This window comes from Nannobrachium achirus, assembly GCF_963921795.1.
Source record: "Nannobrachium achirus genome assembly, chromosome: 12".
NCBI lineage: Eukaryota > Metazoa > Chordata > Actinopteri > Myctophiformes > Myctophidae > Nannobrachium > Nannobrachium achirus.
The window spans coordinates 5,806,022-5,822,471 of record NC_137832.1 but is presented as its reverse complement, the minus strand read 5'-3'; the positions used below and the strand labels follow the sequence as shown (position 1 = coordinate 5,822,471).

At 40.8% G+C, this 16,450-nt stretch overlaps 1 protein-coding gene across 1 annotated transcript; it reads right to left on the bottom strand.

Annotated features, from left to right (window-relative positions):
- Positions 1 to 6,036: 6,036 nt before the first annotated feature.
- On the bottom strand, positions 6,037 to 11,898 carry LOC308294922 (H-2 class II histocompatibility antigen, A-R alpha chain-like; the record flags this gene model as incomplete). Its single annotated transcript, XM_080737862.1, has 4 exons — positions 6,037 to 6,165; positions 9,917 to 10,198; positions 11,131 to 11,376; positions 11,832 to 11,898. The coding sequence occupies 4 exons, from the start codon at positions 11,896 to 11,898 to the stop codon at positions 6,044 to 6,046; spliced, it is 717 nt and encodes a 238-aa protein (XP_080593988.1). The 3' UTR covers positions 6,037 to 6,043.
- Between the last annotated feature and the right edge of the window lie 4,552 nt (positions 11,899 to 16,450).

Here is a 16,450-nt window from a genome sequence, read left to right as displayed (position 1 = left end):
TGACATATTAGTGACAAAACTAATATCAGATTATGAACTTTAGATAATATGTTGAACTTTGATAATTAGGGTTGAATAGGTGAACAGGTGTACTGTGTATGTTGATTGGACACTACTCTTTTACCACTAACAGACATCTCAACCGTTTGGTAGAGCATGAATAAAAATAAAAATAAAATATTACTTATAGAACTATTTCAGGATATATTATAATGAAAAAAATTCAATGTATCATGATAACAACAATGAATTAGTAGAAGTTGTAATTATTCATAGTAAATAGTATGTTTTTTAACCTGACTTGCGCCAGATGATAGCAGCAATGCGTATTGCTCTGCTTACTATCCATCTGGGATTGCTCCGGCAGACTCGATGTAAGCGGCGGGCCATTTTTTGAAATTATTTAGCAGGTGATTGGATGGGGCCGTCTGTCTATCACAGTCTGGGAGTGCCAACTCCAACCACTCATATTGGCCTGTCTGCGTGACGCTCCACCCAGAATCCGCCTCCTGGGTTTCCACGTGGTCTGCAATCAGACTCTATTGGCTCAGAGCCGCTCAGAGCCCGCCCGTAGCTGCCGCTGATTGGTCCGGCCCGGGGCTTTACGAGCGCTATCAACTCCCACCGAGAGATCTCAGATGGTAAAGTAGGGCGGTAGCGCACTACTGCCACCATCTGACGCAAGTCAGGTTATATGTTTTTAATACTTTAGTTTTACTTGCACTACCTTTACCATCAACAGACACATCTACCGTTTGGTAAAGCATGTTTTCAAAAAATGATTTGACCATTATTAAATTAATTTTTATTGCACTTTGTTACATAATTATGCATGTTCAGTAACATCTCTGAGATGATAATATGTAAAAAGAATCATCCTAGCTTTGAAATTCCTGCAGGAGAGAGCTCATCTGTCAGGAGTGTTTTTCTCGTGTCACATGACTTGGAAAGCATGGTGTGTGAAGTCACTGCACCCTCAGGTGGATATTATTGGCCATCAAGCACCTCAACCAAATGGTAGAAATGGCTGAATGAGGGCGTCCCACAAATTGAGACCTTATCCCACATTTAGACTGGCAGGCTCCAGTAATAATCAATGCGCAGGTGTTGATAGGTGAGCAAGTTATACTGGACCACACTGGACACATACAGCATTGCTCTAGCAGCATGTGAATACATTATAGGGTACTAGGATATCCTCCTAATAATTGGCTTTCCATTGTAAATCTCTCTCATTCTCTTTTCCTGCAAGATGGTTTTAACCCTGTTAAAATATCCCCTAGGCTACAGCAGGTTACTAACAAAATGATAGGTTGTATCAAATGACCTCAAAGCATAATAGCAACTAAATAGCCTAGTTGCTATTAACTACCCCGTCTGCCCGTCCCACATTGTCCCACACAAACAATCAAACTAGTTGACCAGTACACTGGTTTTCAAACTGTTTCATGTCAAGGACCCACAAATTGACCCTTATTAGCCTGTAGACCCCCATTTGAAAATATATAAGAGAATACTTTTTGCAGCTCTAGCAGTGATTTTCATCCATTTTAATTTCAAGGACCCCCAGTTTGACATTAGGGTACGGACCCCCATTTAATGGTATTTCTATCTCAGGGTCTCCAATCTATATTGTAAAATCATTTTTAATTAACTCTGAAAGTGTACTAAATATCTGAGGACCCCATGGAACTCCCTCAAGGACCCGGACCCGACTTTTAGAACAAATGGACTAGTAAAAATACTTAGTGGTGAAAGCCCTATATTGTTTACACAGCTTTGCTAATATTTGTGTTAATCCTGTTAAGACCTGAGGCCGATGATTCTACACACTAATATGGACCCCAAAAAGCGTGCATGTACGGGATAAGGACTGCCTCCTTGGTCGTTCTCTAGAAATAACAATCCACGAAGGGATTGTTATTTCTGGAGAACGACGAAGGAGCCAGTCGTTATCCTGTTTATCACCCAGCTACTCAATACAATTAATTATTTGATTAAAAACTCAAAACAAAACAAAGTATTTCTTTATTTACAGACTGCTGAAAGTATTACCCAAGTGTTGCGCTGGGCTGTACCCCCCAGCGCAACACGGTCACCTTGGAAAACAAGGAAGTGCTGATCAGATAGAATCCATTTCTGATTCTGCGTTGTCTATTTCTCGCTTAAAATATTTGTGTCAAAACATTCTTGAGAGCAACGTTTAGTTGAATATGACGCTGTGTGTTTGTTTACGTGGCTGACAGGTTGGATAGCATACGGCAATACATTCACACAGTGCAGTTGATTAGGTAACGGTCTGTTATCAAGCTGAGCGGTCTGTTATCCAGAAATATCAGACCGCTGATTTCAGCATTGACCAATCAGAATAAAGCATTCAACCAAGCTGGGTAATAATTGGCCTTAGAGCCCATCTCAAAATATAATGTTCCAGGGAGCCCCAAAAGTAAAACATTTAGAAACATTTTGCTTTAGAGCAGATCCACAAGGTCAAGAGCTTGTAGGAGACAGATTCTTTCCCGGTCTGAATGTGAATGTGCTTTTTAAAATGTATATAAATTAAACAGATTGGGTCATTTACAACAGTGTCCATCTTTTAACACAGGTTGTATTTAAAGAGAATGTTCTGTGCAATAGAAAGTTGACTATAGGCAACTAGGAAGGCACCCCAGATTATGCAATATTTCTGGAGATTTTACATAATTTAGTCATATTCATATAGTGGCCATCTTGGATCACATGACCACATAGGGTAGCAAGCAGCCAATCAGAAGCTCAAAACAGCATCTTGGGTAAGGCAAGAGCCGCTCACGGAAGCTTCTGATTGGCTGCGTGTGGTCATGTGATCCAAGATGGTCTCGGTGTGAATATGGTCAATAGTAAATGTTTATCATTAAAATAAATAAATAAAATAATAATAATTAATTGCGACCGTAGGTCCCTATTGTCATCAATATTAAGCCCATAGCTTGGAATGCCCATATATGGACATATTGTGTGAGTCACATGTGGTCTATAACATAAGACATCTATGATGTCAGACATCAGTCATATCCATATTTGGGAAAATATTGTGTTCACATTTTACTTAAACAAACAACCGCACTTGCAAATGAATTCCGTCCTGTGAGGGCGAGGTCGCTTTTCGCCCGGCGTCTTGCTGGTTAATTAATTATTTTGGGTGTGGCCAAAATTATTGCCCATTGGGGGGGCATGGGCTAAGCTCCCAATCTAGTGGGGACCTAGATCCGCCCCTGAGTTTAAGTGCAGATTTCAGCTTGGGAAAAGGGGTGGAAAAATGCACCCTCCGTTTCTGGGTCCATGGAATCTGTTATTAGTTCTTATAGTCACCGTCGCGTTATCGTGGTTTTCCTATTCTTGCTATTATGTTGCAAACTGTGTGAGAGCGGCAACATAACATTGACAGCTATGACAGCTGACAAAGCTGGCCCTGACAAACTGGGCAAGCTGCCAGTTTAGTAATGGTTCCTAAGCTAGCATTGGACTTTGGGGGAGGGGCTTAGTGAAGGGTCAATTGGCACTGAGTTAATTGGCACAAGTAATGTTATTAACTTCCACTGAAACAATCAATTATCATTGATTCATAAAGGTTTATGTTTTTTTATATAACTATAAATCCAGTCAAACAACAGAAACTTTTATTTTAATATCAACATGAAAACAAATCAACTTTATCCGTCAAGAGGTTCCCAGTTCAGCAGACCCCTATTTGCAATGTGGTAGAAATATTTATAATGTAACAAATGTATTACAAATGTGCAATATGTGTATGTATAGTCTAAATCTCTCACAAGGCTACTTACTCATGTAGATGTACCTGCAGCTGTCACTCTAACAGCTGAGTTCTCTCCCCCACTACTTCACTCTGTGTCAGCATAAAACCTGTACTAAGTGAACCTATACATGGTCATTGCAACTTAACCAGTCAGCCTTATTATATACTGTATGGCACTTAGTATAGCTGTTTAGATTCTCTCTCCATCTAGGGAGAGCATCTTGGTGTATAAGAGGTGTCCCATATGACACTTCAGGAAGTCTTCTGCCCGACAGGGCAAAGCTCTGGCCAGCAGGCCAGAGCTCTCTGATGCTGTGTATGCTGTTTCTCTGATGCTGAAATCTTCAATAAATGTTTGACTTCACCCTGACTGGATATTAATATTTTTCTATCATAATTGGCGAGCCAGCTAGGAGCAATATTTCATCTTTCACCATAGATGGATACTTGCTCAAAAGAACCGGGGGTGAAGACACTTTTTTGGGAAAGGAGATTTTTGGAAAAGCAGACCCAGAGAAAGCCACCACCACCATGAAGGACAAAGAGGAGACAACGACAGAAGCAACTTGCAAGCTATGCAAAATCAACAAGAACTGACTTTCATCAAATCTACAAGAATGGAACCTCGCGGATCGATCTATTCTGTGAAGACAGCTCCAACATCATGGACAGAGGGAAGCTTGCTGTTCACTAACAAGGAAAGCAAGCCTACCACCAATTCACACAGATTGACAGCGGAGGTGACGGAATCGACACCACGTCAAACACCAACAGACTTTTGCCACAGTAGGAGGGGACCAAGCCAAGGAGACACATGCTGGCACGTCAGAGAGCCACTGAACTGGTCCCCACCAGCCCAGAGGAGATCACTGAAGCAGAGACACTAACCGCCACATGCCATAAGCCAAATGAAGATGGGAGGAACGGAGAGACGCCATGAAGACTACAACAACTATGTGTTTGATATTAAGCTGAGTAATTTATATAGGAATAATATTAGCTAAAAGTTGATATCTAAAATATGAGTCAACAAGGCATTTGCCACTAATGTGAGAATATTTGTTTTTATGGTCTATATTCTGATATTCCAACATAAGAGTTGTCGCAGCTCTGCATGGTGACTAAGGGTCAAGGAATGACTGAGTCAGATGAGAGTGGACATGCGGGCTCTTGATTTTGGAAAACAGAATTTCAAAGTACAAACAAATATGGATTCACATTTACTAAATTCTAGCTCTCTTATATTTCAGTGTAAACAAGCAAGCCAGTTGGTAATGTTATAAAACATAACATAAGATACCAAGAACAAGTCAAGTTTGACTGAATGTAGGACTGTTCACTAACAAATATAGATTTCACATTTATTAATGTTTCTGTTGAAAACACTTGTACGTGAGGACTAAATTCCATGTTACAAGATTCCATGTAGCGAATTGCACTATTGCAATTCCACGTGATGCTATGTTTAATTCAGACAACCCTTAAAAAACGAGAGAAACCTCTCAAACCCAAACAAGCAGATCTACTATTCTGTAAGGTATAGCTCAACATGTAATTGTCTGAAATGTCTATTGATTTGGCACTCTATAAATATCCTGTATGTAAATGAATAGATTCATTCACAAAAAAAAAGGATGGAATGTGGTAGAAATATTTATAGTGTAACAAATGTATTACAAATGTGCAATATGTGTATGTATAGTCTAAATCTCTCACAAGGCTACTTACTCATGTAGATGTACCTGCAGCTGTCACTCTAACAGCTGAGTTCTCTCCCCCACTACTTCACTCTGTGTCAGCATAAAACCTGTACTAAGTGAACCTATACATGGTCATTGCAACTTAACCAGTCAGCCTTATTATATACTGTATGGCACTTAGTATAGCTGTTTAGATTCTCTCTCCATCTAGGGAGAGGAGAGCATCTTGGTGTATAAGAGGTGTCCCATATGACACTTCAGGAAGTCTTCTGCCCGACAGGGCAAAGCTCTGGCCAGCAGGCCAGAGCTCTCTGATGCTGTGTATGCTGTTTCTCTGATGCTGAAATCTTCAATAAATGTTTGACTTCACCCTGACTGGATATTAATATTTTTCTATCATAGCAATCATCAAATCAGTTGATTTTATTTTATATATAGCATTTATATAGTGCACCATTTACCATATTAATACAAAATTGTGTAAAATGTTAAATGGTGCACTATATGTTTACTACATGACCATCTCTGTTTGAATCATCAGATGTTTTTAGTTGCATTCATTTCCTTTGATGAGGAAGAAGGTTCCCATGGCAACCCCCAGCAGACCCAGGGTCAGCCCCACCTCACAGAACACATCTGGACCCACACTGGGCTGGTCCTGTTCCACATCTGGAGAGAAACACACACACACACGCACGCACGCACGCACGCACGCACGCACACACGCACACACACACACACACACACACACACACACACACACACACACACACACACACACACACACACTTGATATAAATACATTTACACAATATGCACGTGTTTGCATGATTGTGCTGTTTGCCACCCTGGCCAGACAATAGGAAACCTCTCGCCTGTGGGAGAAGTGATATCTACCTCCTTCTCTGGCCTCCTGAAAGGTGAGTTTTAGTGCAGTTTTGAAGGATGCCAGCGAGCTACATGTTTTAAGGGAGATAGTCAAGGAATTCCACACCTGCATGGGTGGCAGTGATGTAGAAGGAGATTTTACCCATATTTGTCTTATTTTGTGTTATCAGATCATTGTGTGCGCTCCCTTTGGTGTTGTGGCTGTGGGTATCGCTAACTTTTTGGAGATGTTTGCTCAGATATGTGGGTACTGAGGGGATGGAGGGCGATTTGCATTGACTAGAAACATGGGTCATGGGCCCCAGGTCGAGAAGTAGTCAAATCAGTTTGTTTTGGGAGGTTTGGAGCTTAGTCTTTAGTGGCTTTTTGGTGTTGGAGTACCAGGAGTTGCAGGCATGGTCAGAGGCGCTGAATGAGGCAAATCTTTGAATGTATTTTTTGTAACTCAAATGTTGCCTCTGGGGGATCCCTGGAACTGAACATTTTGAGATGGGGGTCCGTGGCCAAATACATATCATTTTGGGGGTCCTTAAGCACCATTGACATGAAGGTTAAAAAACACACAATTGGGTCGAAATATTCAAAATATTCAAAAATTGCAGATCTACTGCTCTGTGCCACGCTGTGAGCTTGTATATCTGCTATTTTTTTTATAGTTAAAGCATGCAATAATGCGTTCCCATGCAGTCACCATTGACATATAAACATTTTCAAAAAGAAAGAGAAACAAACTTAGAAGGATAAGAAATATTCAAAGACTTGCGCAGGTTGTCACGATTCTTTCAAGAATAGTATATCTACAAGCTTGCAGCGCGGCACTAGATATTATACTTTGACCTTGAAATCAATTACCTTTGTCGGTAGCACTTTACAATAATGACCAGTTATAAATCATTTATAAACATTTATAAGCAGTTTATAGATGAGTAATAAACATGAACAAACTGTTTATTGACATTTGTAAATGTTTAACTAAACATTTATAACGGTTTTAAACATCATTTACATGTTATTAGTAAGGTATTAGTAAGTAGTAAACTAATCATGAATAAACCATTTATATACATTTGTAAATGCTTACTAAATCATTTATAACCAATCACATAATGTGTAGGTAGGAATGCATTTACAAATGTCTGTTAAGGTGACCTCTATGTGTTGTTCATGTTTAATATACGCTTTGTAGATGTTATCAAGAGCCCTAATGTAAAGTGAAGACTATTCATTGCGACCGTGAGGTCGCAAGTTACTATACAAACCTCCACGGGATGTCCGCCCGTCCATCACGTCACGTCACGCCACGCCACACTTTTGGCCCTACTCTTATCTCTGGCACCGTTGCCCCTATCCATGCCAAACTTTGCACACACTCCTTGGCTGCCAAACCACAACCTCCGCCCCTGATTTCTCACATGCCCCTCTTCTAGCGCCACCATGAGGTTGCTTATCTCCCAATTAGGGAGTCTTACTGGTTATTTACATCTGTCGTCTGTTAATGTGGCCACCTTGTTTGTTCATGGTTATGCTTTGTAAAACATTCCTTAAATATCTATAAATCAAGAGCCCTAATGTAAAGTGAAGACTATTCATTATTTACAACTGTCTGTTAATGTGGCCTCCATGTTTGTTCATGTTTAGCAGTTTGGCAAGTTTGGCATGGATAGGGGAAACGGTGCTGGAGATAAGAGTAGGGCCAAAAGTGTGACGTGACGTGATGTGATGTGACGTGACGTGACGTGACGGACAGACTGACAGAGGGACTGACAGACAGCCGGGGGAGGTTTTCATAGTAACTTGCAACCTGATGGTCGCAATGAATAGTCTTCACTTTACATTAGGGCTCTTGATAACATCTACAAAGCGTATATTAAACATGAACAACACATGGAGGTCACCTTAACAGACATTTGTAAATGCATTCCTACCTACACATTATGTGAATTTTAGCATTGGTTATAAATGACTTAGTAAGCATTTACAAATGTATATAAATGGTTTATTCATGATTAGTTTACTACTTACTAATACCTTACTAATATCATGTAAATGATGTTTAAAACAGTTATAAATGTTTAGTTAAACATTTACAAATGTCAATAAACAAGTTGTTCATGTTTATTACTCATCTATAAACTGCTTATAAATGTTTATAAATGATTTGTAACAGGTCATTATTGTAAAGTGCTACCTGTTCATTAACACTGTTCTGATAGACACTGTTTATAAATAACACTGTCTATCAAGACAATGTTTATATAAACACTGTCCATAAATAAACATGATCTTGATAAATAATGTTTATAAATAAACAATGTCCTGATAAATACAATATTTGTCATAATTAGCACTGTTCTGATGAACACTGAGTCTGTGTATAAATAAACTCCATCAAACTGATTGCAGGGCTAACAGTACAGTAGAGAGTGCATAGTCCAGGTTGGTGATAGGATTGGGTGAGTCTTCCTCAAGACCAGCATGAACCCACATAATTATGTCTCCATGATTTCCAGTGGATTGGCAGAACATTGCTTGCTTGCTTGCTTGATTGCTTGATTGATTGTCTAAGTGAGATAAATGGGTAGTATTTATCAGGACATTGTTTATTTATAAACATTATTTATCAAGATCATGTTTATTTATGGACAGTGTTTATATAAACATTGTCTTGATAGACAGTGTTATTTATAAACAGTGTCTATCAGAACAGTGTTAATGAACATTCTAAAATGGCTAGTTCCATTCCTTGATTCTGATTGGCTGGTTGCTGTGGTATATGAGGCTAAACCCACACCTTGAATCAGTTTATATCAAAGCCAGGTGCGTTATTTCTTTCCACAGTGCTGTGAGGCTGAACTAGAGAAGCGAGCGTTTGATTTTCTCTCAAATCCTGCCGTGCAGGTGCTTCTAAGCACCGCCCACATGCATAGGACAGTGACTGAATGGCTCCAGGCTGGGCTTGTAAAGGCGAAAAGCGCCTCTATTCTCCAGGCACATACTCGGCTGTTAGTTGAGGTTGCTATGCTAGCGTTTTTGATGTGATGTTCACCCACATAGCAGCTATAAATCTGGATGAAAATAAACGTGTGTATGGATCGAATATGGTTCTTAACATGAGACGAATCTAACACATAAATGTTGTTTCCCTATTTTTTTTGCAAAAAGAATGACTTTATAAACACACACTGGCTTCCGACTCCGTTCCTGGGATGTGGCTGGTAAACAAGGAAATGTCTCTTCCTGGTGGCAGAGAAGTGTACTTTTTTCTTTAAATAATGGAATGCTATGATTTTCATGTTGCAATATTGTGACTGTTTTAGAAAAGCAATAAGCCATGCAAGGCTTGTGGTTACCGGGGTAGTATACACCAGCTGAGAGGCGTTGGGAAACACAAGGTGCAGCCGAGTGATTCCGACCCTCTCAGCCGGTGTATACTACCCCGGTAACCACAAGCCTCGCGTGGCTTATTGCTGTATTATTTATCATCTATAAACAGTGTTTAAATAAACAGTATTGATCAGAACAGAGTTCTTACCCCACCATCTGGTCTCAGGGCTGCTCAGTGATTGGTGGTTGACTGTACAGCTGTAGACGTCTCCCTGCTCTGGAGTGAACTTCAGTCTGGAGAACTGGTAGAAGGTTCCTTCCTGGTTGAGCTGTGGGACGGTGTCTGTGATGTCATCAGTCAGGTTGAGGTTGTTCCTGGTCCATGTGACGCTCACTGGAGCAGGATAGAAACCAGTCACATGACACACCAGAACGTTGGCCACGCCCACTTCAGCATCATCTCTGGGGTAGATGGAGCTGCTGGGTTCTTCTGAAGACACAAAATACACAAACATACAGAGATATTAAATATGTTATACATTATCCACAGACCCAGGGTCAGCCACACAGTACATACACATACAGAGATATTAAATATGTTACTTAGGGTCACAATACATACACCAGGGTCAGCAATACACAGATGTATTAAATCCATCATCAACAGACCCAGGGTCAGCCATACATACAGAGATATGTTATACATCACCACCGATCTGATTGAATAAGTGTGTGTGTGTGTGTGTGTGTGTGTGTGTGTGTGTGTGTGTGTGTGTGTGTGTGTGTGTGTGTGTGTGTGTGTGTGTGTGTGTGTGTGTGCGTGCGTGCGTGTGTGTGTGTGTGTGTGTATTGGCTATTCAAAAATAGCAGATCTACAAGGCGCACTACCTAAATGTTTTCTGGCACAACTTATCTTCAGATGGAGGCCAAATAAATACATGCAGTATCATTATGGGGGCCGTTGACCACCAACCACTGATATACAGTATATAGTAAAGCTTTTATTTATTTATTTATTTATTTATATAAAATAATGATCATATAACGTTATACATTATTTAGACATCAACAGTTGTGTAGTTAACTATAATTGTGTTAATAGTTATAGTTACAGCATGTCTACACTCATATAATCAAAATGGCTCTGTCCCATATAGCGCCACCATCAGGCCGTTTTTTCAAACACATTTGTGGACACTGCTCCTACAGATTTTGCCCTAAAATCACGCAAATTGGTACACAGTATGGCTACACTCATCTCATCAACATGCATCGGTCCCATATAGCGCCACCATCAGGCCGATTTTTACACACACATTTGTGTACACTTCTCCTACACATTTTGGCCTAAAATCACACTGTGACCTGACGGTCGCTTATCTCCCGATTAGGGAGTCTTACTGGTAGTTAGTGTTTGTGTACCTTGTTTCACTGGTGGGTTCTTCAAGGCAGTGCGGAAGATCTCCAGGGTGGCTTTGCACCACGCCAGTTTCCACAAAGCTGATGCATAAGCTCCTGGGTCTTCTACTGGATCTGCAAACGGAGGACGAGCACCAACCCCCTTCCCTCTGTTGAAGTCTGCGTACCACGTCACTTCACCATCCAGTCCTGACATGTCCTCTTTAGTTGTGTCTGAACAGCCAATGAGTATAATATCCGCATGGAACTCTGGAAATAAAACAAACAGTACATTAAATTCAACAACAAACTGATTTAAAGTCATCATCAACACACACGTGTGTGTGTGTGTGTGTGTGTGTGTGTGTGTGTGTGTGTGTGTGTGTGTGTGTGTGTTTGTGCGCGTGCACGTGTGTGTGTGTGTGTGTGTGTGTGTGTGTGTGTGTGTGTGTGTGTGTGTGTGTGTGTGTGTGTGCGCGTGTGTGTGTGTGTGTGTGTGTGTGTGTGTGTGTGTGTGTGTGTGTGTGTGTGTGTGTTTGTTGTGGTGTAAAAAAACTGTTCCAATGCCCTTGAGACTTCACTACAGTTTACCAGATGATATTTTATATAAATAATATGAATATTTATTTTATACAATGATATAAATGTATATTTATAACAATATAAGTGTCAATAGATATAAATGTAGCCTATATTTTAAATCATAACATAAATAATGTACTTACTTCCTGGGATGGCTTTGACGTGAAGGACAGAGGAGAGGATGAGGAGGGTGGCTGTAATCTTCATCATCACTGATCAAAACTCAACTGAATTTAATAAATCTGAATAAACTGATTAGAATAAACTGATGATAATAAACAGATGTTAATCCTAACCCTCAAGAGACGTTGTGGAGTCTGAAAGAGAAGGAAGGAGGATTTGTTCTGTAGTTTAGACGAATCAGCCAATCAGATTAAAGATATGGTGTTACATCATCTGTTTCCAAGAAGACGATGTTCAGGATTATTGTACAGTATAGAGGCTGAGTGTGTGTGTGTGTGTGTGTGTGTGTGTGTGTGTGTGTGTGTGTGTGTGTGTGTGTGTGTGTGTGTGTGTTGGGGGGGGGGGGGGGAGGGGGGGGCGTGATAAATCTAATAAACTAAGTGAAAGTCACATTTGGGCAACAGAAACAACATCTGAGAACACAAATCACTCCTGGATCACATGATGTCTATTGACTGATTGATTGATTGATTGAAGGCTTTATTAGAAGTTTGCATAGGAAAATGTACAGATTCATGACGGTACAATTCACTGGTACAAGGTCTACTAAAAGGAGATCCATGAAAAGACTAAGCTTATTTCAACAGGAAACCATTTAAGTATCTCATATAACATTGAATGACAGACAAATAGAACACAGTACTATGCAGTAGATATGTAAAGAAAAAGGGGGGAAAAAAAGAAAAGAAAACAGTACTTCTAAACAAACAGTAAGTATATACAAGGAATATACAGTAAATCTAAACAAACAGTAAGTATATACAAGGAATATACAAGTATACAAGTATATATGTCACCGTTTGTTAGTGAAACAGCACGTTCGAGAAACGTAGCACTCGGTGAGTAGCATGGGGCGGAACAAGCGTTCGCCCACAGCAACGTCTTCCAGGCGGAGCCGCTCGCCTCCAGTGTCCACGACATTGCAAGCGGCGCGCAGGCCAGCGGAGCGCCGCGCGAGTTACGAAGCCGTGGTGAATGCAATCGTTATATTTATGCCCAGGCCGTAAGGCCTGGGCAAGCGCACGATAAACGCCCTGTCCAAGTGACTACAATGGAGCTAATGGCTAAGCTAGGCTAGGCTAGGCTAGGCTAGTAAATAGAGTCGCAAATATAGTCGCAAACGAGTGACGTCAGCTCCTTCACTAGTGAATGCATAGAGTATGAGTGAATGGCTGTCGTACACCACCTGGTGGTGATTGGTGTGTGGTGAACGACAAAACAAGCGCTCTTACAATGAACGTACTGGTTTCTCAAACATACTGTAACATATACAAGGAAGGGGCAGGGAGGGTAGGGTTGGGCTAGGTTTTTTACCAGTTGCGAACGGCTGCTGCCTGTAAGTGGTTTTTCAGGGCAATTTTAAAGGATGCTAGTGATCCACACTCCTTTATGGCCTTCGGTAAGGCATTCCACATTTTTGTGGTATAGCAGAAGAACGAGTTCGACCCTTTCTTTGAGTTGACTCTGGGTTGAACGTGATCTGTGGCACTGCCTCTGGTGTTGTAATTATGGACATCCTTAACGTTAATAAAGTATTTTGACAGGTACTTGGGTATCATAGTGGTGTAGTGTATCTTGTACACCAGGCCCATTGCAAGTTGCTGTACTCTGTCATCTACTCTGAGCCACCCCACTCTTAACTGGTGAGTAGCGGTGAGGTGAGTCTGATAGGGAAGGTTAAGCAGGACCCTAATTAGTTTATTTTGGGCTGTTTGGAGTTGAGTTTTAAGGGCCTGTGGGGCGTCACGATACCATACATGGACTCCGTAGTCAAAGAGGGGCTGGATTATTGCACCAGCTATGGTCTTCAGTGTGTTGAAGTTGACCATTGGGGCGATCCTCTGTAGGAAGCGAGTTCGTTGGTTGATTTTTTCTATTACTTTTGAAGTCATCTTTTCGCTGGAAAGATTAGCTTCAAGGATACATCCTAAGTAAGAGATTTCGTTTTTTCGTGTTATGACCTTGTCACCCACTTTGATTGTGAAGTCATCTACCTTTTTGAGGTTATGATTTGATCCAAAGAGGATGGACTCGGTTTTTCCCAGGTGAATTGATAATTTGTTGTCGTTAAGCCATGTGCAGATCTTACTGCAGTTCAGAGTTGAGTGTCTTTTCAACCTGCAAGTGGTCCTTGCCCGAGACTAGGAGAGCCGAGTCATCCGCGAACAGGAACAGTTTGCAGTCGCAAGCAGATGCCATGTCGTTCACGTATATTAGGAACAACAGAGGTCCCAGTATGCTACCTTGAGGAACACCACAGCTTACTGGGAGGGGGGGGGACAGGGTTCCGTTAATCTCCACCACCTGTTCCCTCCCCACCAGGTAAGATTGCATCCAGCTCACTGCTGCGCTGTCAAGACCGATGGCTTTTAGTTTCTCAATCAGAATAGCATGATCCACGGTGTCAAATGCCTTCTGGAGGTCCATCATGACCATGCCACTATATTTGCCCTGATCCGCTTCGCGTTTGATTTGGTCAGTCAAATAGAGAAGGCATGTGTCAGTGGAATGGGATTTTCTGAATCCAGATTGGAACTCGTAAATCAGATTATTCTCATCGAGATATCTTGCAATCTGTTCGTAGACTATTTTCTCCATGACTTTGGATATGGAGCTAAGAATGGAAACGGGGCGGTAGTTTCCAGGGTCTAGTTTGCTACCTTTTTTGTGCAGGGGGGTTACTTTTGCTAGTTTGAAGTCCTGGGGGACATGACCCTGTTCGATGGAAAGGTTAATTATGTGGGTAATGATTGGAGCAATGGTGGCGGCTGAATCTCTGAGAAATCTAGCTGGGATTTTATCAAGGCCAGTGGCCTTGTGCTGAGGTAGGGCGCTCAATTTTTTAAACACTTCATCTGTTGTCACTGTGGAAAGTTTAAAGCTGTCTTTTTTGACGCCCAGTTTTTTGTAGAATTTTTTAACAAATTCTTCACCATACCGCCCAGATGGGGCGACCAGTCTTTCGACCAGTGAACGGGCTGTGGTGGTGAAGGTTTTGTTAAAATGGGTAGCCACTTCACCTTTGTCAGAAATGAGAGCGGCGTCCGTTTTGATGTTTATGTTGTGGCATATGGTTTTTGATTTTAAGCCTAATTGGTTGTTAAGCAACTTCCATAGGTCTCGTGGTTTGTTTTTGTATTCATCGATTTTGTCGTCGATGTAGTTTTTTTTGGCGGATCTAACTAGGGCGGTTGTCTGGTTTCTAAGTTTCTTGCATTGAGCAGTAAGATGCTCAATGTGGGTTTTGAGGCCGTGGTTGAATTTCTTACTGAGCTTTTTGCAGCACTTTCGTTTTTCATCGTATTTTTTGTCTCTGAGTTTAGCTGATTCTGCAATATCTGAGTTATACCATGGCTCTTGGCGGGCTTTAACCCTGGTGGTATTCAAGGGGGCCACGTCGTCTAGAGCATTGGTCAATTTGGTTTTAAAACCACACCATGCTTCTTCGACATCTGTACACTGCAGCTCTGGGGAAAAGTCTACACCCGCTAGTTTGAGATTAAAAGCCTCACTGGAGTAGTTCTTCAGGCTTCTAGCAACGACAGTTCTGTGGCCACTAGCCTTGGGTTTGTGTATTTTTCGGGTAGAGTAGATCATATAATGTAGATCATATAATGATCACTAGTTTGATCAACTTATAATGATCAACTGGTTTGATCACATTGTTAGAGATAATCAAATCAAATCAAATCAAATCACATTTATTTATAAAGCACGTTTAAAAACAACTTCCACTGTACCAAAGTGCTATACAGGCATTTCATCATCACAGCAACAATAATACGATAATAATAATAATAACACAACAATAACACAACACTAATAAACATCTAGAGGCCCAGAAAACAGTTCAATTACAGTTGGATTAATATTTGTGAATTGTGTCTAATTAATTAAACTGAACAGTCAAAGCACTTTTTAAAAAGCGCTTCACACAGCACTAAATGACAACATAGAAATTATCCTAGAAAAACTAGAATGACAAAAGAGAATATCATAAAAGAAAACAATAATCCCCATGCATTTGTATTTAATATTTCTGCAAATAATTTAAAATTGATGAGGATTGCAGGGAAGTTGTCCTAGGCTGTACTTTTGATTTTAGCCTGGGGGAAGCCTTCCTCACTAAGCAGCTGAAGTAGAAGCCATTAATTAATCAGATGGGTAACTGTCAGCTTGTGTGTGTGTGTGTGTGTGTGTGTGTGTGTGTGTGTGTGTGTGTGTGTGTGTGTGTGTGTGTGTGTGCGTGCGTGCGTGCGTGCGTGCGTGCGTGCGTGTGTGGCTGAACCACTGAAGCTTCTGACAGGAAACCTGAATTTCACTTCCTGATTCACTCAGCAGTCAATCAGAATTATTCTTCAGAGAGAAAGAGACATTATTTTAACACTTGCATTGTTTTCACAATTTCTAAGACGTATTTATTGAAATCTCTTCAAGCTACAATACATCCACAAAACCCCAGCTTCAACAGCCAATCAGAGTTATTCTTGTATTAAACATCACCAGTTACCTGGGAGAAATGTTGATTAACCTGACAGACTGTACATTTCTTTTTTTCTTTTTACTTTTTTTGTAAGCA